Here is a 26,957-nt window from a genome sequence, read left to right as displayed (position 1 = left end):
AGAGCTGCAGTCACAATTCTGCTGGTGGAGTCACTGTGTACATACATTACATTACTGATCCTGAGTTACCTCCTGTATTATACCCCAGAGCTGCACTCACTATTCTGCTGGTGCAGTCACTGGGTACATACATTACATTACTGATCATGTACTGATCCTGAGTTACACCCTGTATTATACCCCAGAGCTGCACTCTCTATTCTGCTGGTGCAGTCACTGTGTACATACATTACATTACTGATCCTGTACTGATCCTGAGTTACACCCTGTATTATTCTCCAGAGCTGCACTCACTATTCTGCTGGTACAGAGATCCTGAGTTAGCTCCTGTATTATCCTCCATATTCCATAGGCCCCGGGTTAGATTAGTCTTCCTCTTCCATGCTCTGCGTATGTGAAACCCTGCTGGCCGCAGATCTGTAATTAGCAGCTGGCTATGCTACAAGCCCTCGGTGTGGGTGTATTATAAGGAGCGCATAGACGTGCCAGCACTACACAATATTGCTCTGGGGATGGATTTGGCGATTTCCTGCGCAAGAAATAAAAACATTCGGTCCATTTCCATTCGACGCCCTCGAGATTTCCACAATTAGACGTTGGATCATCCAGGTCGGGCACACCGCCATCTCCATTTACATATAATGGCGGTGTAAACATGGCGATTGGGACCTTTTCATTCATGTGGCGCATTTTAAAGTGTCCTTGTGTCAGAAAATATAAAATAGATGACTGCAATGAATAGTGTCGCTTTGTATGAAAATTGGTGCAACTTTTGGGATTAATACAGTTTTTGAAATCCACTGCCAGTAATCCACGCACGTTTGTAAAAAATATGCGAAAAGTTAAAAAAAAAAAAAAAAAAAAAAGTTAAGAATTGAAAAAATTCTGAACTTAACGAAAAGCAATTTTAGACTCGTGAGCCAGTGACCTGCTGCTGCGACCCACAGGGAAGGGGCTAGAAAGCAAGTGACCTGCTGCTGCGACCCACAGGGAAGAGGCTAGAAAGCAAGTGACCTGCTGCTGCGACCCACAGGGAAGGGGCTAGAAAGCAAGTGACCTGCTGCTGCGACCCACAGGGAAGAGGCTAGAAAGCAAGTGACCTGCTGCTGCGACCCACAGGGAAGAGGCTAGAAAGCCAGTGACCTGCTGCTGCGACCCACAGGGAAGAGGCTAGAAAGCAAGTGACCTGCTGCTGCGACCCACAGGGAAAAGGCTAGAAAGCCAGTGACCTGCTGCTGCGACCCACAGGGAAGGGGCTAGAAAGCAAGTGACCTGCTGCTGCGACCCACAGGGAAGAGGCTAGAAAGCAAGTGACCTGCTGCTGCGACCCACAGGGAAGAGGCTAGAAAGCAAGTGACCTGCTGCTGCGACCCACAGGGAAGGGGCTAGAAAGCCAGTGACCTGCTGCTGCGACCCACAGGGAAGGGGCTAGAAAGCAAGTGACCTGCTGCTGCGACCCACAGGGAAGAGGCTAGAAAGCAAGTGACCTGCTGCTGCGACCCACAGGGAAGAGGCTAGAAAGCAAGTGACCTGCTGCTGCGACCCACAGGGAAGAGGCTAGAAAGCCAGTGACCTGCTGCTGTGACCCACAGGGAAGAGGCTAGAAAGCCAGTGACCTGCTGCTGCGACCCACAGGGAAGAGGCTAGAAAGCAAGTGACCTGCTGCTGTGACCCACAGGGAAGAGGCTAGAAAGCAAGTGACCTGCTGCTGTGACCCACAGGGAAGGGGCTAGAAAGCAAGTGACCTGCTGCTGTGACCCACAGGGAAGGGGCTAGAAAGCCAGTGACCGGGTGCTGTGACCCACAGGGAAGGGGCTAGAAAGCCAGTGACCTGCTGCTGTGACCCACAGGGAAGAGGCTAGAAAGCCAGTGACCTTGCTGCTGTGACCCACAGGGAAGGGGCTACAAAGCCAGTGACCTGGCTGCTGTGACCCACAGGGAAGAGGCTAGAAAGCCAGTGACCTGCTGCTGTGACTCACAGGGAAGGGGCTAGAAAGCCAGTGACCGGCTGCTGTGACCCACAGGGAAGAGGCTAGAAAGCCATTGACCGGCTGCGGTGACCCACAGGGAAGGTGCTAGAAAGCCAGTGACCTGCTGCTGTGACTCACAGGGAAGAGGCTAGAAAGCCATTGACCGGCTGCTGTGACCCACAGGGAAGGGGCTAGAAAGCCAGTGACCTGCTGCTGTGACTCACAGGAAGGGGCTAGAAAGCCAGTGACCTGCTGCTGTGACTCACAGGAAGAGGCTAGAAAGCCAGTGACCGGCTGCGGTGACCCACAGGGAAGGTGCTAGAAAGCCAGTGACCTGCTGCTGTGACTCACAGGGAAGAGGCTAGAAAGCCATTGACCGGCTGCTGTGACCCACAGGGAAGGGGCTAGAAAGCCAGTGACCTGCTGCTGTGACTCACAGGAAGGGGCTAGAAAGCCAGTGACCTGCTGCTGTGACTCACAGGAAGGGGCTAGAAAGCCAGTGACCGGCTGCTGTGACTCACAGGAAGGGGCTGGAAAGCCAGTGACCGGCTGCTGTGACTCACAGGAAGGGGCTAGAAAGCCAGGGACCTACTGCTGTGACTCTCCGGGGGGCTGCTGTGGTCAGCCCATAACTAACATTTGTAGCTACAACCAGAATATTAGAATTAGAAGTTTACTACGCACCCTTCAGGACTCCATCGTACATGAAGTTAGGATCTTCGCTCGAACATTTCTACAACCAGTATAAATAGACAGAGACCCCCATAATGCCCTTCCGGTGAAGACACTCACACGCCCCATGTAATTAAACCCACTAGAACAATACCAATGTCTAGGTTACCGAGAGTGGGCGTCAAGTAAGTAGTGAGAAGTGTAAATCTACGGGCGTGGGCGCGTTATGACACATAGTAATTTGCAACCTGTGCTTCTATTCAGACTGCGCAGCTCTCTTATTGGCGATGACAGATTGGGGTTATTCTGGATTTTTATAGCTGCTGACCTGAAATAACATGCTCTGCAAAAATAAAGTTTGCGATAACGGCAACTTTTCTCCAAAAATATGGCGAAACCCCGGGATAACAAAAACGGCATGTGCTCAGACATTCCCCAATCTGCATCATATAACGAATGGAAATAGTAAGGTTCAATCAATGACTGTTTTTGTATGCTATGCTCCAGTCACAACCAAAGCTGCATTTATAATATTCCCTGCAGACGTCTGAAATCACTCCCGTGCAGCTTCTATGCAGATGCCTCTTACATACCTACATTTGCCCCCTTTCTAAAATCTGAAAAATGGTTAAAAGAAAAAAATAATTAACATTACTTAGTATCAGACTACACAAGATTTGTTTGTAGTCTGTTACCATGGAGACACAGATTCCGTAACAATGCTTAGCTGGTTTCTGATTGGCTAGTCAAGTTTCCAGTCTAAAGTACCCCAGGCGACAAAAAAAAAAATAAATTAAAAAAATGCGCATGTGTACCTCTTTAAGCTGGTCCGCGCTACCCCAGGACGCAGAACGCTGATGGCCCATTTTCTTCTCGGTGCTTTCTTCTCCCCAGCAGCTTGGTGTCTGCGGAAAACAAGTAGAAAAGAAAAAGTAATACTGTCCATTATGATCCAGTGATCCATTAAGAGGGCGCAAAGAACCTTTAAAATGGGTTGGTCATGCACCTTGAAAATATATTTTAAGTATCTATCCTTACACCCCAACTACAGCTCTTAAATTTCCTTTATTGCACGATGCCCTGCACTTCTCCCTATCTCAATCTTTTTTTTTTTTTTTTACTGCACTTCCTGTGACCTCACAGGAGGTTGTGGCTGCACTTCCACTCCTGGAAGAAGACGTCACCAGTTACTTACATCCGGCCCCCACCTCCGAAATGTGTCCTAGATTTATGAGAGATGTGAGTGCAGCGCCGGCTCTCTGCTCCTCGCACCACCGCTGTAGCTTCTAAATGAAAGACCTCATCAGGGAGAGGTGCAGCTTCTAGTACTGCCCTTGGAGTGGCGCTGGTGTCGCTGTTTCTGTCTCCAAACCGGACTATGTCTTTTAACACTTAAAATTACAGCGGTGGAGAGAGGAGTAGAAAGCCAGCGCTGCACTCACAAGTGTTAAAAGACATAGTCCGGTTTGGAGACAAACAGTGACACCAGCGCCACCCTAAGGGCAGTACTAGAAGCTGCACTTCTCCATGATGACGTCTTTCATTTAGAAGCTACAGCGGTGGTGAGAGGAGCAGAAAACCGCCACTGCACTTGAATCTCCCACAACATCTATCAGGTTAGATCTTTGACATCTTCAGAGGAAGACTATGCAAGAAACTATTAAGCAGAAACTGCAGCGCTCCCTCCTTATGTGTTGTCCTATTCATGCAGGGATGTGATGTCGTATTTGATACACACAGAGTGCAGCTCCAGCCTCCTCTGACGTCACGTTTGAGACTCCACTCAGGTAAAATGTCACAGGATGTGCAAAAAAAAAAAAAAAATTAGGAGTCAGACCAACCCCTTTAACTTTGACATGAAACTGCAGAGATTCTGGACCCAAATCCCAGGAAAAGGCTCATACACAAAAATGTCTGGTATTTCCAGTAGAAAAAGGATTGAGATTAGTGCAAATTGTAAAGTATAGTGGAAGTATGGAGCAGCGACCGCAAACTTTCAGCAGATGGGAGCTGGATTTTAGACCACCATAGACTCGAACAAGCATTGCAATCTAGCTGGAGCCACTGATCCTGCAAACATCAGACAATCCCCCATGGGAGAGTGACAATGTGTAAGAGAATCAGTGATACTTTATGCCCAGAGGGGGCGGAGCATGACAATAATGCTTTGTTTGCCGTGTCATGCCCCGCCCCTCACAAGAGAAAGTGCAATCTCTTCCCCAGCCCATGCCTTTACCCTGTGCGGTAACAGAGGCCCGGGGAGGAGATTTTATTTTCAGCCGGTCAGGTTCAGGCGGAGATATTCTAGCTGCAGCCGCGTGCATTAAACATGTAACAGGGGAGACTGGACGCATTGCAAAGGAGCTGCGCAAAGGTTCGCCGCTATTCTGTTACTAATTGTAAGCCGCTGTGAAATATTAAAGAAGCCTCTCAAGTCACTAAGACATTATCACAAAGCTCGTATGTATGCACCGATGCAGAGCGGGGTGCCGACTAAAGATGCTGTGCAAGGTGAGGGGGGATGGGGGGTCATGCACCGTCCGGCTACGAATATTCGCGTGGGGGGTCCGACACCCCCCAGATGTAAAAACAACTCACTCCTCTTTGATCAGTAGAGCACAACAACCCATAATCGGCCTTTCCTAAAACAACATCTATAGAACGAAGGGAATTTTGTTTACTTACCGTAAATTCCTTTTCTTCTAGCTCTAATTGGGAGACCCAGACCATTGGGTTGTATAGGCTATGCCTCCGGAGGCCGCACAAAGTACTACACTTAAAAGTGTTAAGCCCCTCCCCTTCTGCCTATACACCCCCCGTGCTCCCACGGGCTCCTTAGTTTTGGTGCAAAAGCAAGAAGGAGGAAAAAAATTATAAACTGGTTTAAAGTAACTTCAATCCGAAGGAATATCGGAGAACTGAAACCATTCAACATGAACAACATGTGTACACAAAAAAACAGGGGCGGGTGCTGGGTCTCCCAATTAGAGCTAGAAGAAAAGGAATTTACGGTAAGTAAACAAAATTCCCTTCTTCTTTGTCGCTCTATTGGGAGACCCAGACAATTGGGACGTCCAAAAGCAGTCCCTGGGTGGGTAAAGAAGGGAATTTTGTTACTTACCGTAAATTCCTTTTCTTCTAGCTCCTATTGGGAGACCCAGACGATTGGGTGTATAGCACTGCCTCCGGAGGCCACACAAAGCAATTACACTAAAAAGTGTAAGGCCCCTCCCCTTCTGGCTATACACCCCCAGTGGGATCACTGGCTCACCAGTTTTAGTGCAAAAGCAAGAAGGAGGAAGCCAATAACTGGTTTAAACAAATTCACTCCGAAGTAACGTCGGAGAACTGAAAAACCATTCAACATGAACAACATGTGTACCCGAAAAACCACCAAAAATCCCGAAGGACAACAGGGCGGGTGCTGGGTCTCCCAATAGGAGCTAGAAGAAAAGGAATTTACGGTAAGGAACAAAATTCCCTTCTTCTTCGGCGCTCCATTGGGAGACCCAGACGATTGGGACGTCCAAAAGCTGTCCCTGGGTGGGTAAAGAAATACCTCATGTTAGAGCTGCAAAGACAGCCCTCCCCTACGGGGAGGCAACTGCCGCCTGCAGGACTCTTCTACCTAGGCTGGCGTCCGCCGAAGCATAGGTATGCACCTGATAATGTTTGGTGAAAGTGTGCAGACTCGACCAGGTAGCTGCCTGGCACACCTGTTGAGCCGTAGCCTGGTGTCGTAATGCCCAGGACGCACCCACGGCTCTGGTAGAATGGGCCTTCAGCCCTGATGGAACCGGAAGCCCAGCAGAACGGTAGGCTTCAAGAATTGGTTCTTTGATCCATCGAGCCAGGGTGGCTTTGTAAGCCTGCGACCCCTTGCGCTGGCCAGCGACAAGGACAAAGAGTGCATCAGAGCGGCGCAGGGGCGCCGTGCGGGAAATGTAGATTCTGAGTGCTCTCACCAGATCTAACAAATGTAAATCCTTTTCATACCGGTGAACCGGATGAGGACAAAAAGAAGGTAAGGAGATATCCTGATTAATATGAAACGAGGATACTACCTTAGGGAGAAACTCCTGAATGGGGCGCAGCACTACCTTGTCCTGGTGGACCACCAGGAAGGGAGCCTTGGATGACAGCGCCGCTAGCTCAGACACTCTCCGAAGAGACGTGATCGCTACCAGAAAGGCCACTTTCCGTGATAGTCGAGAGAGTGAAACATCCGTCAGAGACTCGAAAGGCGGCTTCTGGAGAGCAACTAGTACCCTGTTCAGATCCCATGGATCTAACGGCCGCTCGTACGGGGGGACGATATGACCAAACCCCCTGCAGGAACGTGCGTACCTGCGGACGTCGTGCTAGACGCTTCTGAAAAAAACACCAATAGCGCCGAGACTTGCCCTTTAAGGGAGCCGAGCGACAAGCCCTTTTCCAACCCAGATTGCAGGAAGGAAAGAAAAGTAGGCAATGCCAATGGCCAGGGGGACACTCCTTGTACAGAGCACCAGTAAAAGAAAATCTTCCACTTCCGTGGTAGATCTTAGCAGACGTGGGCTTCATAGCCTGTCTCATGGTGGCAACGACCCCGTGGGATAATCCTGAGGACACTAGGATCTAGGACGCAATGGCCACACAGTAGGTTCAGGGCCGTAGAATTCAGATGGAAAAACGGCCCTTGGGACAGTAAGTCTGGCCGGTCTGGTAGTGCCCACGGTTGACCGACCGTGAGATGCCTGTCGCCAGAGCTCTTTGATCGTCATGAAAACCGGGACCTTGCTGTTGTGCCGATTCGTGAAACCCGTCCGGGTGCAGAGACCATTCTCCTGCGTCCACGCCCTGGTGACTGAGGAAGTCTGCTTCCCAGTTTTTTACGCCCGGGATGTGACTGCGGATATGGTGTATGCTCTGTCTTCCACCCCTAGCAGAATCCGGCGGACTTCCTGGGAGGCTCGCCGACTGCGTAGTCCGCCTTGGTGGTTGATGTATGCCACCGCTGTGGATTGTCCGACTGAATTCGGATCTGTTTGCCTTCCAGCCACTGCAGGAAGTCTTGCAGGGCCATATGCACTGCCCAGAGCTCCAGACAATTGATCTGAAGAGTGGACCCCTCTGAAGAGAGTCCTTGATCGTCTGAGAAAGGGGGACGTTCCTGTGTAGGGACATCGACTTCCCCTCCCATTAGCGAAGAATGTTCTATTGAAGTGGACGCAGATGAAACTGCGTGAAAGGGACTGCCTCTGGATGAGGTGTCTCCTTGAAGGAGAGACTGCACCCCCGTCTGTAGTGACCGCTGTTTGTCCAGTGGAAGCTTCACCATCGCTGAGAGAGTGTGAAACCCGAAGCTAAGATATGCCAGCGATTGGGTTTAACTTTGAAAAGTTGAGGACCCACCCGAAACTCTGGGAAGTCTCCAGCGCCATGTTCAGGCTGTGTTGGCATGCCTCTTAAAAGAGTGCCTTGACAAGTAGATGGTCTAAGTAAGGGATCACAGGGTGACCCTGAGAGTGCGGGAGTGGTCCCACTGCTGCCATGAACTTGGTGAAAACCCGTGGGGCTGTCGCCAGACCGAAGGGTAGGGCTACGAACCGAAGATGCTCGTCTTCAATAACGAATCGTAGCAAACGCCGGTGCTCTGGAGCAATCGGCACGTGGAGATAAGCATCCTGATGTCTATTGATGCTAGGAAATCTCCTTGAGACATTGAGGCAATGACGGAGCGGAGGGATTCCATCCGGAACCGCCTGGTTTTCACGTGCTTGTTGAGCAGTTTAAGGTCCAGAACGGAACGGAAGGAGTCGTCCTATTTTGTCACCCCGACCAGATCGGAGTAAAAAGTGTCTCTTGTTCCTGAGGAGGAACCGGGATTACGACTCCTACTGCCTGCAGAAGAGCCTCGGCTCGGCCGGTGAGGAAGTTTTTGCGACAAACTGTCTCTCACCCACCGGCCATTGACCTGTGGCAGTTAAATGTCGCTAAAGCGGGGGAGTCTGCCACCGACCGCGGACGCGGAGAGAGAGAGGGCTGAAAGTCATGAGGAAACCGCCTTGGTAGCGGTTCCTCCGGCTGCCTTCTCCGGGCGTGATTGAGCCCGCCAGGAACCTGCGCCCCTCTGAGCCTTTTGAGTCCTGTTGGACGAGGGCAATTGGGACGTGCCCGAGCCTGGGAAGGACCGAAACCTCGACTGTCCCTTCTCCTGATGGGTCTTGTTTGATAGCTGGGGTAAGGAAGACTCCGTACCCTTGGACAGTTGAATGATTTAATCCAACCGCTCACGAAACAGTCTGTCACCAGATAAAGGCAATCTGGTTAAGCACTTTTGTGGAAGCAGCCTCTGCTCCAATCCCTTAACACTAGGAGCGTAACAACACGGAGTTGGCGGACGCCACTGACGTACGGCTCGTAGAGTCCAGGACAGCATAAACAGCTTGAGTCGCAATGCCGACATTGCGAGGTGAAGGACGCTACTGCGGCCAAGATGTACATGTGACCGCGTCCCTCTGCGCAAGACTAGCTGAAATAGCTTGGAGTGCGTCTATGGCTGCGAATGCCGGGGCAACCGACCCGCCGATAGGGCTATCTGTCTGTCAATGGCATCTTTAAGTGAAGTTCCATCTTCCACTGCAACTATAGATCTAGCCGCAAGCCTGGAGATTGGGGGATCCACCCTTGGAGCGCCTGAGCACGTCAGGGGGGAAGAGACAACGCGTATCTTCAATACGGTTGGAGAAACGCTTATCGGGATAAGCGTGGTGTTCCTGGACTGCTTCTCTGGAGTCAGAGTGACCAGAAAAGTACTCAATATACGCTTGAGATACCGAAATAGGGATTTCTTCTGCTGTGAAGCTGACCCCTCCACTGGAGGAGTTGAGGGAGAAATACCCAACCTTCCATTGATGGACGCTATAAGATTATTCACTATAGCGTCACCATCCGGTGTATCCGGATTGAGAGCGGTCTCAGGATCGGAGTCCTGAACAGCTACGTCTGCCTCGTCATACAGAGAGTACTGTGATGAAGTCGAGGGCCGTTCTTAGGGAGCTCGCTTAGGCCGTCTGGGACTGTCGTCCGTGTCAGAGCCTGCACCCTGGGATGCATGGGACCCTCCTGGAGCCATGATTTGTTTCGAAATCAGGGTGGCCAGGGGCATTGAATCAACATTGCCCAAGGTCTGTCTGGACTGCAAAGTCTGTAAGATGTTAGTCATAGCCACAGACAATATATCAGCGGAAACTGCAACTCCGTCCCTGTCCCTGGACAGGGATCACAGGTGGTTCTTTTGGCCACCTGTAGCAGAGACCCCGTTGAGTAATTGCACACACTGGGGGTCCTGGAACAGTCGCATGCAGTACAAGCAGCATAGAAAGCCTGTGCCTTGGCACCCATGCTTTTTTTTTTTTTTTTTTTTTTGCTGTTGCTGTCTAGCCATCTAGGAGCATTAGCCAAGAATAGCGACCGTACAGTGCAATGTATAGCATACAAGCATGAAGTACAATAAACACTTCAGCACATGCAGTACAAGGAGCATAGAAAGCCTGTGCCTTGGCACCTTTGCTTTTCTGCTGCCGTTGTCTAGTTATTCAGGAGCATTAGCCAGGAAAAGCGACATACAGTGAATGTATAGCATACAAGCATGAAAATAACCACTGCAGCACATGCAATCCAAGCAGCATTGAAAGCTTGTGCCTTAGCACCCTTGCTTTTCTGCTGCTGTTGTCTAGTCATCAAGGAGCATTAGCCAAGAATAGCGACATGCAGTGAATGTACAAGCATGAAAATAAACTGCAGTACATGCAATCCAAGCAGCATTGAAAGCTTGTGCCTTAGGGGTGCTTCACACACAGCGAGCTCGCTGCCGAGATCGCTGCTGAGTCACGCTTTTTGTGACGCAGCAGTGACCTCATTAGCGATCTCGCTGTGTGTGACACTGAGCAGCGATCTGGCCCCTGCTGCGAGATCGCTGCTCGTTACACACAGCCCTGGTTCGTTTTCTTCAAAGCCGCTCTCCTGCTGTGACACACAGATCGCTGTGTGTGACAGCGAGAGAGCGACAAATGAAGCGAGCAGGGAGCAGGAGCCGGCGTCTGACAGCTGAGGTAAGCTGTATCCAAGATAAACATCGGGTAACCAAGGTGGTTACCCGATATTTACCTTAGTTACCAGCATCTGCAGCTCTCACGCTGCCTGTGCTGCCGGCTCCGGCTCTCTGCACATGTAGCTGCTGTACACATCGGGTTAATTAACCCGATGTGTACAGCAGCTAGGAGAGCAAGGAGCCAGCGCTAAGCAGTGTGCGCGGCTCCCTGCTCTCTGCACATGTAGCTGCATTACACATCGGGTTAATTAACCCGATGTGTACTGTAGCTATGGTAGGAGAGCAAGGAGCCAGCGCTCAGTGTGCGCGGCTCCCTGCTCCCTGCACACACAGCTGTGCGCTGGTAACTAATGTAAACATCGGGTAACCATACCCGATGTTTACCTTAGTTACCAGTCTCCGCAGCTTCCAGACGGCAGCTCCGTGCAAGCGCAGCATCGCTTGCACGTCGCTGCTGGCTGGGGGCTGTTCACTGGTCGCTGGTGAGATCTGCCTGTTTGACAGCTCACCAGCGACCATGTAGCGATGCAGCAGCGATCCTGACCAGGTCAGATCGCTGGTCGGATCGCTGCTGCATCGCTAAGTGTGAAGGTACCCTAAGCACCATTGCTGTTTGCTGCCGCTGTCTAGCCATCTAGGCGGGTAGACAGCCAAGAATAGCCCTTACAGTGCAATGTAAAGCATACAAGCATAAAGGACACATGACACCGCAGCACATGCAAGACAAGCAGCATATAGAGTCTGTGCTTTAGCACCCCTGATCTTTTGCTGCTGTTTCTAGGTCTGCATCCTGAATAGCGACCGTACAAAAGTACAACAGGACACTTCGGCATTAGTGGGTCAGCACTTTAGTTGCCGCTTACCGCCCGCACAAAAGCGGGTGTGTGGCGCCGGAATCCTGTGCTGGTAGCTCAGTGTCTCCGTTTTCCCGCTCTGCGTGCCGGAATGGCTGCCAGCGTCCAGAGGAGAGGGGCGGGCCGAGGGCGTGCCCGAGACAAGAGCGGGAACCCGGCGCCCACTGTGTCTAGTAAAGGGGGCTGGAGAATGCAAATAAGGCTCCAGCCCTCGGCGCTGCTATAGAACAGCGTCTCTCCCTGTCCCTGAGTGACAGGGTGGGGGCGGGAACGAAGCGGCGCTAGGCCGCAAAAGCCGGGGACTAAAGTTAGAAGCGCCGCCGCCGTAAAAGCGCGGTCGGCGCGTCCCCGGCGCACTACAAGTCGCAGCTGCGCCGCCGCTCCAGGGGCGGTCGGCGCGGCGGTCCCCACACGTAAAGTCCCCCAGTAATCTGCAGGGACTATAAGCCCAGCGCACAGCGCTACAGTCCCCGGCGCACTAGCACACCCAGCAAGCCTGGAGTGTGCGTGGCCTGCCATACGGGGACACAGAGTACCTGAAAGTTGCAGGGCCTTGTCCCTGAACGGCACTCCCGCTCCACATCCAGCAGGTTCTATGGGTCTGTGGATGGAGCCCGGCCTCAGGGCTTGGTGGCCGGAAAGATCCCACTTCCTCAGAGCCCCTCAGGGGGATGGGGAAGGAAAACAGCATGTGGGCTCCAGCCTCCGTACCAGCAATAGGTACCTCAACCTTACAAACCGCAAGTGGGGTGAGAAGGGAGCATGCTGGGGGCCCTAGTATGGGCCCTCTTTTCTTCCATCCGATATAGTCAGCAGCTACTGCTGACTGAACAGTGGAGCTTATGCATGGATGTCTGACCTCCTTCGCACAAAGCAGAAAACTGGTGAGCCAGTGATCCCACTGGGGGTGTATAGCCAGAAGGGGAGGGGCCTTACACTTTTTAGTGTAATTGCTTTGTGTGGCCTCCGGAGGCAGTGCTATACACCCAATCGTCTGGGTCTCCCAATGGAGCGCCGAAGAAATAATACCTCGTAAGAGAGCCGTAAAACGGCCTCTTCCTACAGGTGGGCAACCGCCGCCTGAAGGACTCGTCTACCTAGGCTGGCATCCGCCGAAGCATAGGTATGCACCTGATAGTGCTTCGTGAAAGTGTGCAGACTCGACCAGGTAGCCGCCTGACACACCTGCTGAGCCGTAGCCTGGTGCCTCAAAGCCCAGGACGCGCCCACGGCTCTGGTAGAATGGGCCTTCAGCCCTGAGGGAACCGGAAGCCCAGCCGAACGGTAAGCTTCGATAATTGGCTCCTTGATCCACCGAGCCAGGGTTGATTTGGAAGCCTGTGACCCTTTACGCTGGCCAGCGACAAGGACAAAGAGTGCATCCGAGCGGCGCAGGGGCGCCGTACGAGAAATGTAGAGTCTGAGTGCTCTCACCAGATCTAACAAGTGCAAATCCTTTTCACATTGGTGAACTGGATGAGGACAAAAAGAAGGTAAGGAGATATCCTGATTGAGATGCAAGGGGGATACCACCTTAGGGAGAAATTCCGGAACCGGACGTAGAACCACCTTGTCCTGGTGAAACACCAGGAAAGGGGTTTTGCATGAAAGCGCTGCTAGCTCAGACACTCTCCGAAGTGAAGTGACTGCTACTAGAAAAACCACTTTCTGCGAAAGGCGTGAGAGAGGAATATCCCTCATTGGCTCGAATGGTGGTTTCTGAAGAGCCATCAGCACCCTGTTCAGATCCCAGGATTCTAACGGCCGCTTGTAAGGAGGGACGATGTGACAAACCCCCTGCAGGAACGTGCGTACCTGTGGAAGTCTGGCTAGGCGCTTCTGGAAAAACACAGAGAGCGCTGAGACTTGTCCCTTAAGAGAGCCGAGCGACAAACCCTTTTCCAGTCCAGATTGAAGGAAGGACAGAAAAGCGGGCAAGGCAAAAGGCCAGGGAGAAATACCCTGAGCAGAACACCACGACAGGAAAATTTTCCACGTCCTGTGGTAGATTTTAGCGGACGTTGGTTTCCTAGCTTGTCTCATAGTGGCAATGACGTCTTGAGATAATCCTGAAGACGCTAGGATCCAGGACTCAATGGCCACACAGTCAGGTTGAGGGCCGCAGAATTCAGATGGAAAAACGGCCCTTGAGATAGCAAGTCTGGTCGGTCTGGTAGTGCCCACGGTTGGCCGACCGTGAGATGCCACAGATCCGGGTACCACGACCGCCTCGGCCAGTCTGGAGCGACGAGGATGACGCTGCGGCATTCGGCCCTGATCTTGCGTAACACTCTGGGCAACAGTGCCAGCGTAGGAAACGCATAAGGGAGCTGAAACTGCGACCAATCCTGAACTAAGGCGTCTGCCGCCAGAGCTCTGGGATCTTGAGACCGTGCCATGAACATTGGTACCTTGTTGTTGTGCCGGGACGCCATGAGGTCGACGTCCGGCACCCCCCAGCGGCAACAGATCTCCTGAAACACGTCCGGGTGAAGGGACCATTCCCCTGCGTCCATGCCCTGGCGACTGAGATAATCTGCTTCCCAGTTTTCCACGCCTGGGATGTGAACTGCGGATATGGTGGAGGCCGTGGCTTCCACCCACATCAAAATCCGCCGGACTTCCTGGAAGGCTTGCCGGCTGCGTGTGCCGCCTTGGTGGTTGATGTATGCCACCGCTGTGGAGTTGTCCGACTGAATTCGGATCTGCTTGCCCTTCAACCACTGCTGGAACGCTTTCAGGGCAAGATACACTGCCCGTATTTCCAGAACATTGATCTGAAGCGAGGACTCTTGCTGGGTCCACGTACCCTGAGCCCTGTGGTGGAGAAAAAACGCTCCCTACCCTGACAGACTCGCGTCCGTCGTGACTACTTCCCAGGATGGGGGTAGGAAGGATTTCCCCTTCGATAATGAAGTGGGAAGGAGCCACCACCGAAGGGAAGCTTTGGTCGCCTGAGAGAGGTAGACGGTCCTGTCGAGGGACGTCGGCTTCCTGTCCCATTTGCGTAAGATGTCCCATTGAAGGGGACGCAGGTGAAACTGCGCGAAAGGGACTGCCTCCATTGCTGCCACCATCTTCCCCAGGAAGTGCATGAGGCGCCTCAAGGGGTGTGACTGGCCTTGAAGGAGAGATTGTACCCCTTTCTGTAGTGACTGCTGCTTGATCAGCGGAAGCTTCACTATCGCTGAGAGGGTATGAAACTCCATGCCAAGATATGTCAGCGATTGGGCCGGTGTCAGATTTGACTTTGGAAAATTGATGATCCACCCGAAACCCTGGAGAGTCTCCAGGGTAGCGTCGAGGCTGCGTTGGCATGCCTCTTGAGAGGGTGCCTTGATCAGCAGATCGTCCAAATACGGAATCACCGAGTGACCCTGCGAGTGTAGGAGCGCTACTACAGTAGCCATCACCTTGGTAAAAACCCGTGGGGCTGTTGACAGGCCGAACGGCAGTGCCACAAATTGCAGGTGTTCGTTTCCTATGGCGAAGCGCAAGAAGCGCTGGTGCTCTGGAGCAATCGGTACGTGGAGATAAGCATCTTTGATATCGATCGATGCAAGGAAATCTCCTTGGGACATTGAGGCGATGACGGAGCGGAGGGATTCCATCCTGAACCGTCGGGTTTTTACGTGTTTGTTGAGCAGTTTCAGGTCCAGGACCGGGCGGAAAGACCCGTCCTTCTTTGGGACCACAAACAAGTTGGAGTAAAAACCGTGGCTCTGTTGCTGAAGAGGAACAGGGACCACCACTCCTTCCGCCTTCAGAGTGCCCAGCGCCTGCAGAAGAGCCTCGGCTCGCTCGGGAGGCGGGGATGACCTGAAGAATCGAGTCGGGGGACGAGAGGTGAACTCTATCTTGTAACCGTGAGACAGAATGTCTCTCACCCAGCGGTCTTTTATTTGTGGCAGCCAGGTTTCGCAAAAGCGGGAGAGCCTGCCACCGACCGAGGATGCTACTAGAGGAGGTCGAAAGTCATGAGGAAGCCGCTTTGTTAGCGGCGCCTCCGGTGGTCTTTTTAGGACGTGACTTAGACCGCCATGCATCAGAGTTCCTTTGTTCCTTCTGAGACCCTTTGGACGAGGAGAATTGGGACCTGCCCGCGCCCCGAAAGGATTGAAACCTCGACTGCCCTCTCCTCTGTTGGGGTATGTCCTGTTTGGGCTGGGGTAAGGATGTATCCTTTCCCTTGGATTGTTTGATGATTTCATCCAGACGCTCGCCAAACAGCCTGTCGCCAGAAATTGGCAAACTGGTTAAGCGCTTTTTGGAAGCAGAATCTGCCTTCCATTCCCGTAGCCACAAGGCCCTGCGGAGTACCACCGAATTGGCGGCCGCAACCGCCGTACGGCTCGCAGAGTCCAGGACAGCATTAATAGCGTAAGACGCAATTGCCGAGGTCTGGGTGGTAATGGATGCCACTTGTGGCGCGGCCGCTTCAATTTGCGCCTGACCTGCTGAGATAGCTTGTAGCGCCCATACGGCTGCGAATGCTGGGGCAAAAGAAGCTCCGATAGCTTCATAGATGGATTTCAACCAGAGCTCCATCTGCCTGTCAGTGGCATCTTTGAGCGAGGCCCCATCTTCCACTGCAAGTATGGATCTAGCCGCCAGTCTGGAGATTGGAGGATCCACTTTGGGACACTGAGTCCAACCTTTAACCACGTCAGGGGGAAAAGGATAACGTGTATCCTTAAGGCGCTTAGAAAAACTCTTATCTGGACAAGCATGGTGATTCTGGACTGCCTCTCTGAAATCAGAGTGGTCTAGAAACATACTCGGTGTACGCTTGGGGAACCTGAAACGGAATTTCTCCTGCTGAGACACTGACTCCTCCGCCGGAGGAGCTGAGGGAGAGATATCCAGCATTTGATTGATGGACGCAATAAGAACGTTCAGTATGGCGTCCCCGTCTGGAGTATTAAGATTGAGAGCGCCCTCAGGATCAGAATCCTGATCAGCTGTCTCCGCATCATCAACCAGAGATTCCCCCCGCTGAGACCCTGAACAATATGATGTCGAGGGAAATTCTTATTCGGTCTGGGGCTGGGGTCTAAGTCATAACCCTCAGCCTGGGATGTATGAGATACCCCGGGAGGACATTGTTGAACCAACTGAGGGGGGTCAGGGGACAATGATTCAACAGAGTCCCTTTGCTGAGATACCGGCCTGGACTGCAAGGCTTCTAGTATCTTAGCCATAGTCTCAGAGAGTTTTGCAAACTCAGTCCCCGTCACCTGGACAGTGTCAACAGGTGTCTCCCCCTGGGCCCCTCTTAGCAGAGGCTCTGGCTGAATAAGTGCCACAGGGGCCGAACAGTGCACACAATGAGGGTCAGTGGAACCTGCCGGTAGTGGGGTCATACATGCGGCGCAGGCAGCATAATAAGCCTGTGTTTTGGCACCCCTGCCTTTTGTGGGCGCCATGCTATTGTTTTCCCTGTGTAACACAATAGGATATATAGCCAGAATGAACTGTGCTCAAACAGTGTAGAGTATATACTATACACAAATAATGTATCAATACACTACAGCACCATGGGGCTAGCACCAACAGGTGCTGCTTACCACCCGCTTTAAAACGGTTGTGAGGCCACCAGAGACCGTGTCTGGGTCTCCCAGGGTTAATCCCTCTCTGCAGCGTCGGAGGAGCTGACAGGAATGGCTGCGGCGTCCTGACGAGAGGAGGGAGCCGTGGGCGTGGCCGAGAAAGTGCGGGAACTGGTGCCCGCACTGTGCACAGTGAGGGGGGGTGGAGTATGCAAATCATACTCCAGCCCTCAGTGCTGCTCGTTCCGTGCAGCGTCCCGCCCTTCCCCCTGCCTGTCAGGGCTGAGGGCGGGAGAAAGGGAAAACTAGGCCGCAAGCAAGCCGGGGACTCGAGTATAAGCGTGGCCGCCGTAAAAGCGCGGCACACGCCGAAGTCCCCGGCGAACTACAAGTCCCAGCCTACAAGTCCCAGCCGCGCCGCAGTTTCCCATGGCAGCGGCGGTTAGCGCGGTAGCCCCTACATATAAACACACTCAGCGACGCTGAGTGTGTAATGGCACATTTAACCCGGTCAGCGCCGCGGCCCGGTGCACTAGCACACCCAGCAAAGCTGAGGTGTTGCCGTGCGCAGTCCCCACAGGGATACAGAGTACCTTCACGTAGCAGGGCCATGTCCCTGAACGGTACCCGGCTCCTATCCAGCAGTCTCCACAGGAGTTGTGGATGAAGCACGGTCTCAGTGCCTGGAGACCGATAGGATCCCACTTCCACCAGAGCCCTGAGGGGGATGGGGAAGGAAAGCAGCATGTGGGCTCCAGCCTCCGTACCCGCAATGGATACCTCAACCTTAACAACACCGCCGACAAGAGTGGGGTGAGAAGGGAGCATGCTGGGGGCCCTATATGGGCCCACTTTTCTTCCATCCGCCATGGTCAGCAGCTGCTGCTGACCAATCTGTGGAGCTGTGCGTGCATGTCTGCCTCCTTCGCACAAAGCAAAAAACTGAGGAGCCCGTGGGAGCACGGGGGGTGTATAGGCAGAAGGGGAGGGGCTTAACACTTTTAAGTGTAGTACTTTGTGCGGCCTCCGGAGGCATAGCCTATACAACCCAATGGTCTGGGTCTCCCAATAGAGCGACAAAGAAAGATCCATTTGCAAAACACAAGCCCTCGAAGTTGTGACAACTCCCTTTTTTCTCCCCATAGTTCCTGCGCACCTGTCTATGTATCATCGGTGCAGGGGCAGCAGGGGAAACATCGTGCAGCAGTACTGAGCAGTGTAGCTGGGAATACTGGGGGTTTTGTGCGCACGCTGAGTTTTTGGTGCAGAAATTCTCTGCACAATAAAAAAAACAAAAAAACAAAAAAACTCGCACCATAAAACATGCTTTTTGGTGTGTTTTTGTGACATGCGGTTTTTTTGGGAACTACTGGGGGGGGGGGGGGGGAGAAGAAAAAAAAATGCACACAATTGGCATGCTGCAGATTTTTTTTTTCTTTCTACACCCAAAACTGCAAGGGAGACCGGCACTACAGAATTCATTGACTTTGTTGGGGATAAGGATAGACATGCAGATTTGGACAACAATTTGTACAATAAACTGCACGGAATCTGGAAAAAAAAACGCAGCTTGTACACAGCCTAATGCGGGCGTCACACGAGGCGATCCGTCATGCATTAGATCGTCGGGGTCATGGTTTTCGTGACGCACATCCGGCTTCGTTGGCGACGTCGCCCCGTGTGACACCTACGAGCGATCGCAAATCCGTGACAAATCGTGAGTCGTTTACACGTCGTTTATTTTTTAAAAAATAGTTTATTTTTCTTTGCGCCGGTTGTTCATCGTACCCGGAGTATCACACATCGCTCAGTGTGACACCCTGGGAACGATGAACAGCAGCTTACCTGCGTCCCGCGGCACCCGCCGGCTATGCGGAAGGAAGAAGGTGGGTGGGATGTTTACGTCCTGCTCATCTCCGCCACTCCGCTTCTATTGGCCGGCGGCTGTGTGACGTCACTTCAGGAAGTGGATGTTCGCCGCCCACAGCGACGTCGCACAGGAGGCAAGTACATGTGACGGGGTTTAAACGACTGTGCGACACGGGCAGCGATTTGCCCGTGACGCACAAACGACGGGGGCGGGTGCGATCGCTCGTGCAATCGCAGGATAGATCGTACCGTGTGACGCCCGCATTACTCTCACGTGGCTCCCTGTTTCTGGCTTCATAGATGTCAACAAGAAAGCTGTAATCTTGTCCATCAGATGTTATAGTGAACCTGTCAGGTGCAATATGCAGCCAGTACCACGAGCAGTATATGGAGATAAGGTATGCACACCAGTGACTATGTAAGGGGAATACATGTAATAGCAGAAACTGCTGTGTGAATACTGACATGAAAAATTCAATAGCTATATGTAAGAGTGAAAATGTGAAAAATGGAACCTGCATTACTGCCATGAACATATGAATGAAGAGAAATTTAGCTACTGAATTGATCAATGCAACAGAGCCCCAACACTACGCCAAAGTATTTCTCTACGTTGGGGTCCCTAGCTTGTGTGTGTCCTCTCATGCAGTTAAAAAAACTTACCGTGTATGGGAAGCTGAGACCCAGGCTATATATGCGTATAATGTGGACTGGCAATAGGTGTGAGTGGGGTGGGTTCACAAACGATTTTTTTTTTTTTTTAGGTTTTTGCACCCAGTTCAGACATAGAATGGAGTTCCAAACGTTATTCCTTATTTGTTAGTAGTTTTTCGTTTGTGAACCCTCCCCATACACACCTATTGCCAATCCACACGATACCTACAGTGCATAAAAGTAGTATTCAACCCCCTGCAGATTTAGAAGGTTTACACATTCGGAATAACTTGGCATTGTGACATTTGGACTGTAGATCAGCCTGGAAGTGTGAAATGCAGCAAAAAAGTGTGAAATGTTATTTCTTTTTTTTTTATTTTTTTTTTTTTTTTTAAATGGTGAAAAGTTTATTGAGAGGGTCATTTATTATTCAACCCCTCAAACCACCAGAATTCTGTTTGGTTCCCCTAAAGTATTAAAAAGTATTTCAGGCACAAAGAACAATGAGCTTCACATGTTTGGATTAATCATCTCTTTTTCCAGCCTTTTCTGACTAATTAAGACCCTCCCCAAACTTGTGAACAGCACTCATACATGGTCAACATGGGAAAGACAAAGGAGCATTGCAAGGCCATCAGAGACAAGATCGTGGAGGGTCACAAGGCTGGCAAGAGGTACAAAACCCTTTCCAAGGAGTTGGGCCTACCTGTCTCCACTGTTGGGAGCATCATCCGGAAGTGGAAGGCTTATGGAACTACTGTTAGCCTTCCACGGCCTGGACAGCCTTTGAAGGTTTCCACCCGTGCCGAGGCCAGGCTTGTCCGAAGAGTCAAGGCTAACCCAAGGACAACAAGGAAGGAGCTCCGGGAAGATCTCATGGCAGTGGAGACATTGGTTTCAGTCAATACCATAAGTAACGTACTCCACCGCAATGGTTTCCGTTCCAGACGACCCCGTAAGGTGCCTTTACTTTCAAAGAGTCATGTCAAGGCTCGTCTGCAGTTTGCTCATGATCACTTGGAGGACTCTGAGACAGACTGGTTCAAGGTTCTCTGGTCTGATGAGACCAAGATCGAGATCTTTGGTGCCAACCACACACGTGACGTTTGGAGACTGGATGGCACTGCATACGACCCCAAGAATACCATCCCTATAGTCAAGCATGGTGGTGGCAGCATCATGCTGTGGGGCTGTTTCTCAGCCAAGGGGCCTGGCCATCTGGTCCGCATCCATGGGAAGATGGATAGCACGGCCTACCTGGAGATTTTGGCCAAGAACCTCCGCTCCTTCATCAAGGATCTTAAGATGGGTCGTCATTTCATCTTCCAACAAGACAACGACCCAAAGCACACAGCCAAGAAAACCAAGGCCTGGTTCAAGAGGGAAAAAATCAAGGTGTTGCAGTGGCCTAGTCAGTCTCCTGACCTTAACCCAATTGAAAACTTGTGGAAGGAGCTCAAGATTAAAGTCCACATGAGACACCCAAAGAACCTAGATAACTTGGAGAAGATCTGCATGGAGGAGTGGGCCAAGATAACTCCAGAGACCTGTGCCGGCCTGATCAGGTCTTATAAAAGACGATTATTAGCTGTAATTGCAAACAAGGGTTATTCCACAAAATATTAAACCTAGGGGTTGAATAATAATTGACCCACACTTATGTTGAAAATTTATTAAAATTTAACTGAGCAACATAACTTGTTGGTTTGTAAGATTTATGCATCTGTTAATAAATCCTGCTCTTGTTTGAAGTTTGCAGCCTCTAACTTATTTGCATCTTATCAAACCTGCTAAGTCTGCAGGGGGTTGAATACTACTTGTAGGCACTGTACATATAGCCTGGGTCTCAGCTTCCCATACACGGTAAGTTTTTTAACTGCATGAGAGGACACACACAAGCTAGGGACCCCAACGTAGAGAAATACTTTGGCGTAGTGTTGGGGCTCTATTGCATTGATCAATTCAGTAGCTAAATTTCTCTTCATTCATATGTTCATGGCAGTAATGCAGATTCCATTTTTCACTCTTACATATAGCTATTGAATTTTTCATGTCAGTATTCACACAGCAGTTTCTGCTATTACATGTATTCCCTTTGCATAGTCACTGGTGTGCATACCTTATCTCCCCATAGTGATGTTTTTTAGGTTTTTGCACCCAGTTCAGACTTAGAATGGAGTTCCAAACTTTATTCCTTAGTACCACGAGCAGTTCTGGGTGCATATTGCTAATCCTTGACTAATTATCTATGCTAGTGTATACAGGGACAAAGGGATGTTTAGAAAAAGTATTTCTAAAGATCTTTTATGATATGCTAATGAGCGAGAGGACTAGTCACCAGGGCGTTCTATCCCCAGACTAGTCCCACTCTCAGAATATTAGCACTTCTGTGGGCTTGCTAACATGCTATACAATGCAGTGTACATATGTTCGCTGTGACCGCTGATCTGAATGCCCCGCATTTCTGGTCATGCGCAGTATGAAGCCGGGTGTGCGCGTCCCAGCTTCATGGCGGTCTACTGCGCAGGACTGGAGGTGAACGGCATTCAGATCAGCGCGACACCGCTGGTTACACTGCATTGAACAGTATGTGAGTATGCTCCTGTGGGCGTGCTAATATGCTAAGAGTGCAGACTAGTCAGGATATAACACCCTTGGGACTAGTCCCTGAGCTAATTAGCATATGATAAAAGATCTTTAGAAATACTTTTTTCTAAAGATCTCTTCATCTATGCTAGTATATACAGGGACGGTTAGGCAGGGATCAGCAATATACACCCAGAACTGCTCGTGGTACTGAGTGCATATTGCACCTGTCAAGTTCACTTTAAGGGGTTGTCCACTTCTCATTCCCCCAGGTTTGGACCCATTAAAAATAAAGTAAAAAAAAATAATTATGCTCTCCTCCGCTCCCGGCGCTCCCTTTCCCGAGGCTCACGTGAAGTTGTGACTTTGCACAAGCTCCTGCGCCCAGTCACCGTTGTTTTCCTCCCCACACTGGACATATAAGTAATCTACATGTAGCGAGTGTCAGCTGCAGATCCAACTTGGTTGATTAATCATATGTCAGAAGGCGGGGAGAGAGAAGCTGGCGAAGATTGGGCACGGGACACATCTGATGTCACGTCAGCCATGGGAGAGTGCACACCAGCACCGCTGGAAGAGCACTGCAGAGCAAGCACCGGCACAAGAGGAGAGTATAAGCTTTTTATATTTTAACCAAACATGGACGAATGAGAAGGGGTTGTCCTAGCAGTGAACAATCCCTTTAACTGAGACCGAGAAACAGTCTTTTCCCCTGCGCCCTCGGAGGAGCTGGACAGAGGCTGCGGAGAGTTTATGCGAGTCACAGAATGAAAGTCTGGAAACCTTACCTGGGTGGATTTATCATTCATACATGAGGGGTGGTGAACATGAGGGTCCCGAGGCCAGTGGCCGCTTAGATATGGTCCAGTTATGGTGTCCAGGGAGGAAGTCCGCCTGATGGTGTTGGATGTTCTGTGGTGATGGGAATTTGACCGCTCAGCTGTGGAACAAACAAAACATTGGGTTCAGGTTATTTTGTAAATACCATATTTTTCGGATTATAAGACATACTTTTCCTCCCAAAAATCTGGCAGGAAAACGATGAGCGCGTCTTAAAAGCCGAATCTAGCTTACCAGGGGGTTGTGGTGAAGGGTCCCAGGAGGCAGGACAATGCTGTGTTGCGGGGACTGCTCTGCACGGTGGGCAGCGAAGTTCTGTGCAGGGGCTTGTTGCGGGCGGTAAGGCACTGGCCATTCTGAAGATATCGGCGGCAGGTCTTCAAATGTGCCCAGAGTGCGCAGATTGAGCTCTCGGCTCAAGCTCTCATCGGCACACGTGCAGACTCTGGCCGCCATTTCTTTGAAGCCCGCACCGCCATCTTCAGAATGGCCAGTGCCTTACCACCTGCAGTCAGGCCTCCCCACCCCTGCACAGAGCGGTCGGGCCACCCCCTCGCCTATGCAGAGCGGCCGGGCCCCCCACCCCCTGCACAGAGCGCCCCCCCCTGCACAGAGCAGCCGGGCCCCTCCCCCCCTACCGCGGCACAGAGCGGCCCGGCCCCCCCGCCCCCTGCCGCGGCACAGAGCGGCCGGCCCCCCCGCCCCCTGCCGCGGCACAGAGCGGCCGGCCCCCCCGCCCCCTGCCGCGGCACAGAGCGGCCGGCCCCCCCCGCCCCCTGCCGCGGCACAGAGCGGCCGGCCCCCCCGCCCCCTGCCGCGGCACAGAGCGGCCGGCCCCCCCGCCCCGGCACAGAGCGGCCGGCCTCCCCGCCCCCTGCCGCGGCACAGAGCGGCCGCCCCCCCCCTGCCGCGGCACAGCCCCCGCCCCCCCCTCTGCACCAGAGCGGCCGGGGCCCCCCCCCTCTGCCGCGGCACAGAGCGGCCGGGCCCCCCCCTCTGCCGCGGCACAGAGCGGCAGGGCCCCCCCCCTCTGCCGCGGCACAGCCCCCGCCCCCCCCCTCTGCACAGAGCGGCCGGGCCGGGCCCCCCCCCTCTGCCGCGGCACAGAGCGGCAGGGCCCCCCCCCCCCTCTGCCGCGGCACAGAGCGGCAGGGCCCCCCCCCCCCCCCTCTGCCGCGGCACAGAGCGGCAGGGCCCCCCCCCCCCCTCTGCCGCGGCACAGAGCGGCAGGGCCCCCCCCCCCCTCTGCCGCGGCACAGAGCGGCAGGGCCCCCCCCCCCTCTGCCGCGGCACAGAGCGGCAGGGCCCCCCCCCCCCTCTGCCGCGGCACAGAGCGGCAGGGCCCCCCCCCCCTCTGCCGCGGCACAGAGCGGCAGGGCCCCCCCCCCTCTGCCGCGGCACAGAGCGGCAGGGCCCCCCCCCCTCTGCCGCGGCACAGAGCGGCAGGGCCCCCCCCCCCCCTCTGCCGCGGCACAGAGCGGCAGGGCCCCCCCCCCCCTCTGCCGCGGCACAGAGCGGCAGGGCCCCCCCCCCCTCTGCCGCGGCACAGAGCGGCAGGGCCCCCCCCCCTCTGCCGCGGCACAGAGCGGCAGGGCCCCCCCCCCCCTCTGCCGCGGCACAGAGAGGCAGGGCCCCCCCTCTGCCGCGGCACAGAGAGGCAGGGCCCCCCCTCTGCCGCGGCACAGAGAGGCAGGGGCCCCCCCCCTCTGCCGCGGCACAGAGAGGCAGGGCCCCCCCCCCCTCTGCCGCGGCACAGAGCGGCAGGGCCCCCCCCCCCCCCCTCTGCCGCGGCACAGAGCGGCAGGGCCCCCCCCCCTCTGCCGCGGCACAGAGCGGCCGGGGCCCCCCCCCCCCCTCTGCCGCGGCACAGAGCGGCCGGGCCCCCCCCCCCCTCTGCCGCGGCACAGAGCGGCCGGGGCCCCCCCCCCCCTCTGCCGCGGCACAGAGCGGCCGGGCCCCCCCCCCCCCCCCCTCTGCCGCGGCACAGAGCAGCCGGGCCCCCCCCCCCCCCCCCTCTGCCGCGGCACAGAGCGGCCGGGGCCCCCCCCCCCCCTCTGCCGCTGCACAGAGCGGCAGGGCCCCCCCCCCCTCTGCCGCGGCACAGAGCGGCAGGGCCCCCCCCCCCCCTCTGCTGCGGCACAGAGCGGCAGGGCCCCCCCCCCCTCTGCCGCGGCACAGAGCGGCAGGGCCCCCCCCCTCTGCCGCGGCATAGAGCGGCAGGCCCCCCCCCCCCCTCTGCCGCGGCACAGAGCGGCAGGCCCCCCCCCTCTGCCGCGGCACAGAGCGGCCGGGCCCCCCCCCCTTTGCCACGGCACAGAGCGGCCGGGCCCCCCCCCCCTTTGCCGCGGCACAGAGCGGCCGGGCCCCCCCTGCACTGCCCGCAGCATTGCCGTACTCCAGCACCACCCCTGCCTCCTGTGACCCCACTTCATCGCTGGCGCCCCACCTCCCCAGCAAGACACCACCGGAATATAAAACAGACCCCATATTTACATTTTTTTTTCACAATTTTTTTTAATCTCTAAATTTGAGGTGCGTCTTATAATCCGGTGCATCACATAAAACGGAAAATTGAATATATAATTTCTTTGTTAGAAAATTAGTAAAAATCCAAAGTGAAAATCTGCTTGGTAATGTGTGTCTACGCAGCACAGAGCGGCGCGGGGTGACTGTGCGGATACTGCCGGACATATCTGCAGCGCACAGAGCGGCTACACAGGCGAGATAAGAGAGAAGCCAAAAACTACAACATCCACAAAGAAACCGGAGAGCAAGAATAATGAGGAGCTGGGGGGGGCTGAACTCCTAAAATGTGCTTAAAGAGATGGCTACAACCCTCGATTGCCTGCATGCCGGGTGCTGGAGACCCCCTTTGGGGTGGGGTGCAGTTTGGCTCAGTTTCATCTGATGTGTATGGGGGATTCCATGCATGTGTATGGGAGGGGGGGGGGGGGGGGGGGGAACGGGGGGATTCTGAATTTTTTTTTTAACCTCTCAAACGGGTCAGCAAACGCTTCCACAACAGAGGAGAGAGTTTCTGCGGACGTTATGCCAGATACGGGACGTGCCCTATCCTAATTAATAGGACGGGACCCATCCTTCCTGAAGGCCTGAGCGGTCAGAGTCGGATGGACCGATGGCGCACTCTCAGGCTGTGGCACTATCACATTTTCCCCCCATTTTCCTCATCGATAGCACACAGCTGGACAGTGTTTTACAAGTTATATTCGGTATCAAATTTATGTAAGAAACCAAAAATTGCAAATTTCTACAGTGCGAGAGAAGATACAGAACAGGAAGGAAAGCGGGATTAGTCACAAGCTGAACAGTATTTCTTAAATGCACCCACGACATCTGAAAGACGGTGTATGCAAAATGTAAGAGCTGAGCACTTGCAGAACGTTCCCCTGACTCATCCGATGAATTAAAGGGCCGGTAGGCCTTATAAAAGATGCAGCGGCGTTAAATCGGAAAGACATCTTAAGACAGTAGTGCTCAAAAGGCGTCTCCATTAGAGGGCTGGTAACAGGACGCAACAGACTACACAAACATTTTTTTTTGCAGAACTATGGTGCAAAGAAAAAAAAAAGTATCATGTTTTGACCAGAGTTTTGGGCGTAAAGTTTTTTTTTTTTTTTATAAAAAGAATCCATGACTTGCAGTGTCCTTGTCCAGTGGTCTCACCAGTCGGTCACCAGACAGGTCCCGAGAACCTAATTCTGTCCATATGTTATGGCACAAAGCACGCACGGTGTTGAGGAGGCTGCAGTGGACTACAGACGTGGCTGCTGGACCAGGCTCATGCAAATCTTTTTGCTCATTTCTCCACTCTTCTATATTACCATATTTGTGGGATTATAAGAGCCAC

At 53.3% G+C, this 26,957-nt stretch overlaps 1 protein-coding gene across 2 annotated transcripts in view; it reads right to left on the bottom strand.

Moving 5' to 3' along the window:
* The window catches only part of GLCCI1 (glucocorticoid induced 1), a 142,337-nt gene that overhangs the window by 101,868 nt on the left and 13,512 nt on the right, over positions 1-26,957 (bottom strand). For both annotated transcript variants that reach the window (XM_075315697.1, XM_075315696.1), the window contains exons 2-3: positions 23,038-23,189; positions 3,458-3,547 (exon numbers count right to left, since the gene is read on the bottom strand). In XM_075315697.1, coding sequence (XP_075171812.1) covers positions 3,458-3,547; positions 23,038-23,189 — 242 coding nt within the window. The remainder of the gene's footprint in view (positions 1-3,457; positions 3,548-23,037; positions 23,190-26,957) is intronic.

Source organism: Anomaloglossus baeobatrachus, chromosome 6, assembly GCF_048569485.1.
Source record: "Anomaloglossus baeobatrachus isolate aAnoBae1 chromosome 6, aAnoBae1.hap1, whole genome shotgun sequence".
Lineage (NCBI taxonomy): Eukaryota > Metazoa > Chordata > Amphibia > Anura > Aromobatidae > Anomaloglossus > Anomaloglossus baeobatrachus.
Note: the sequence above shows the minus strand (reverse complement) of the source record. Positions and strands in the feature narration are given on the sequence as shown.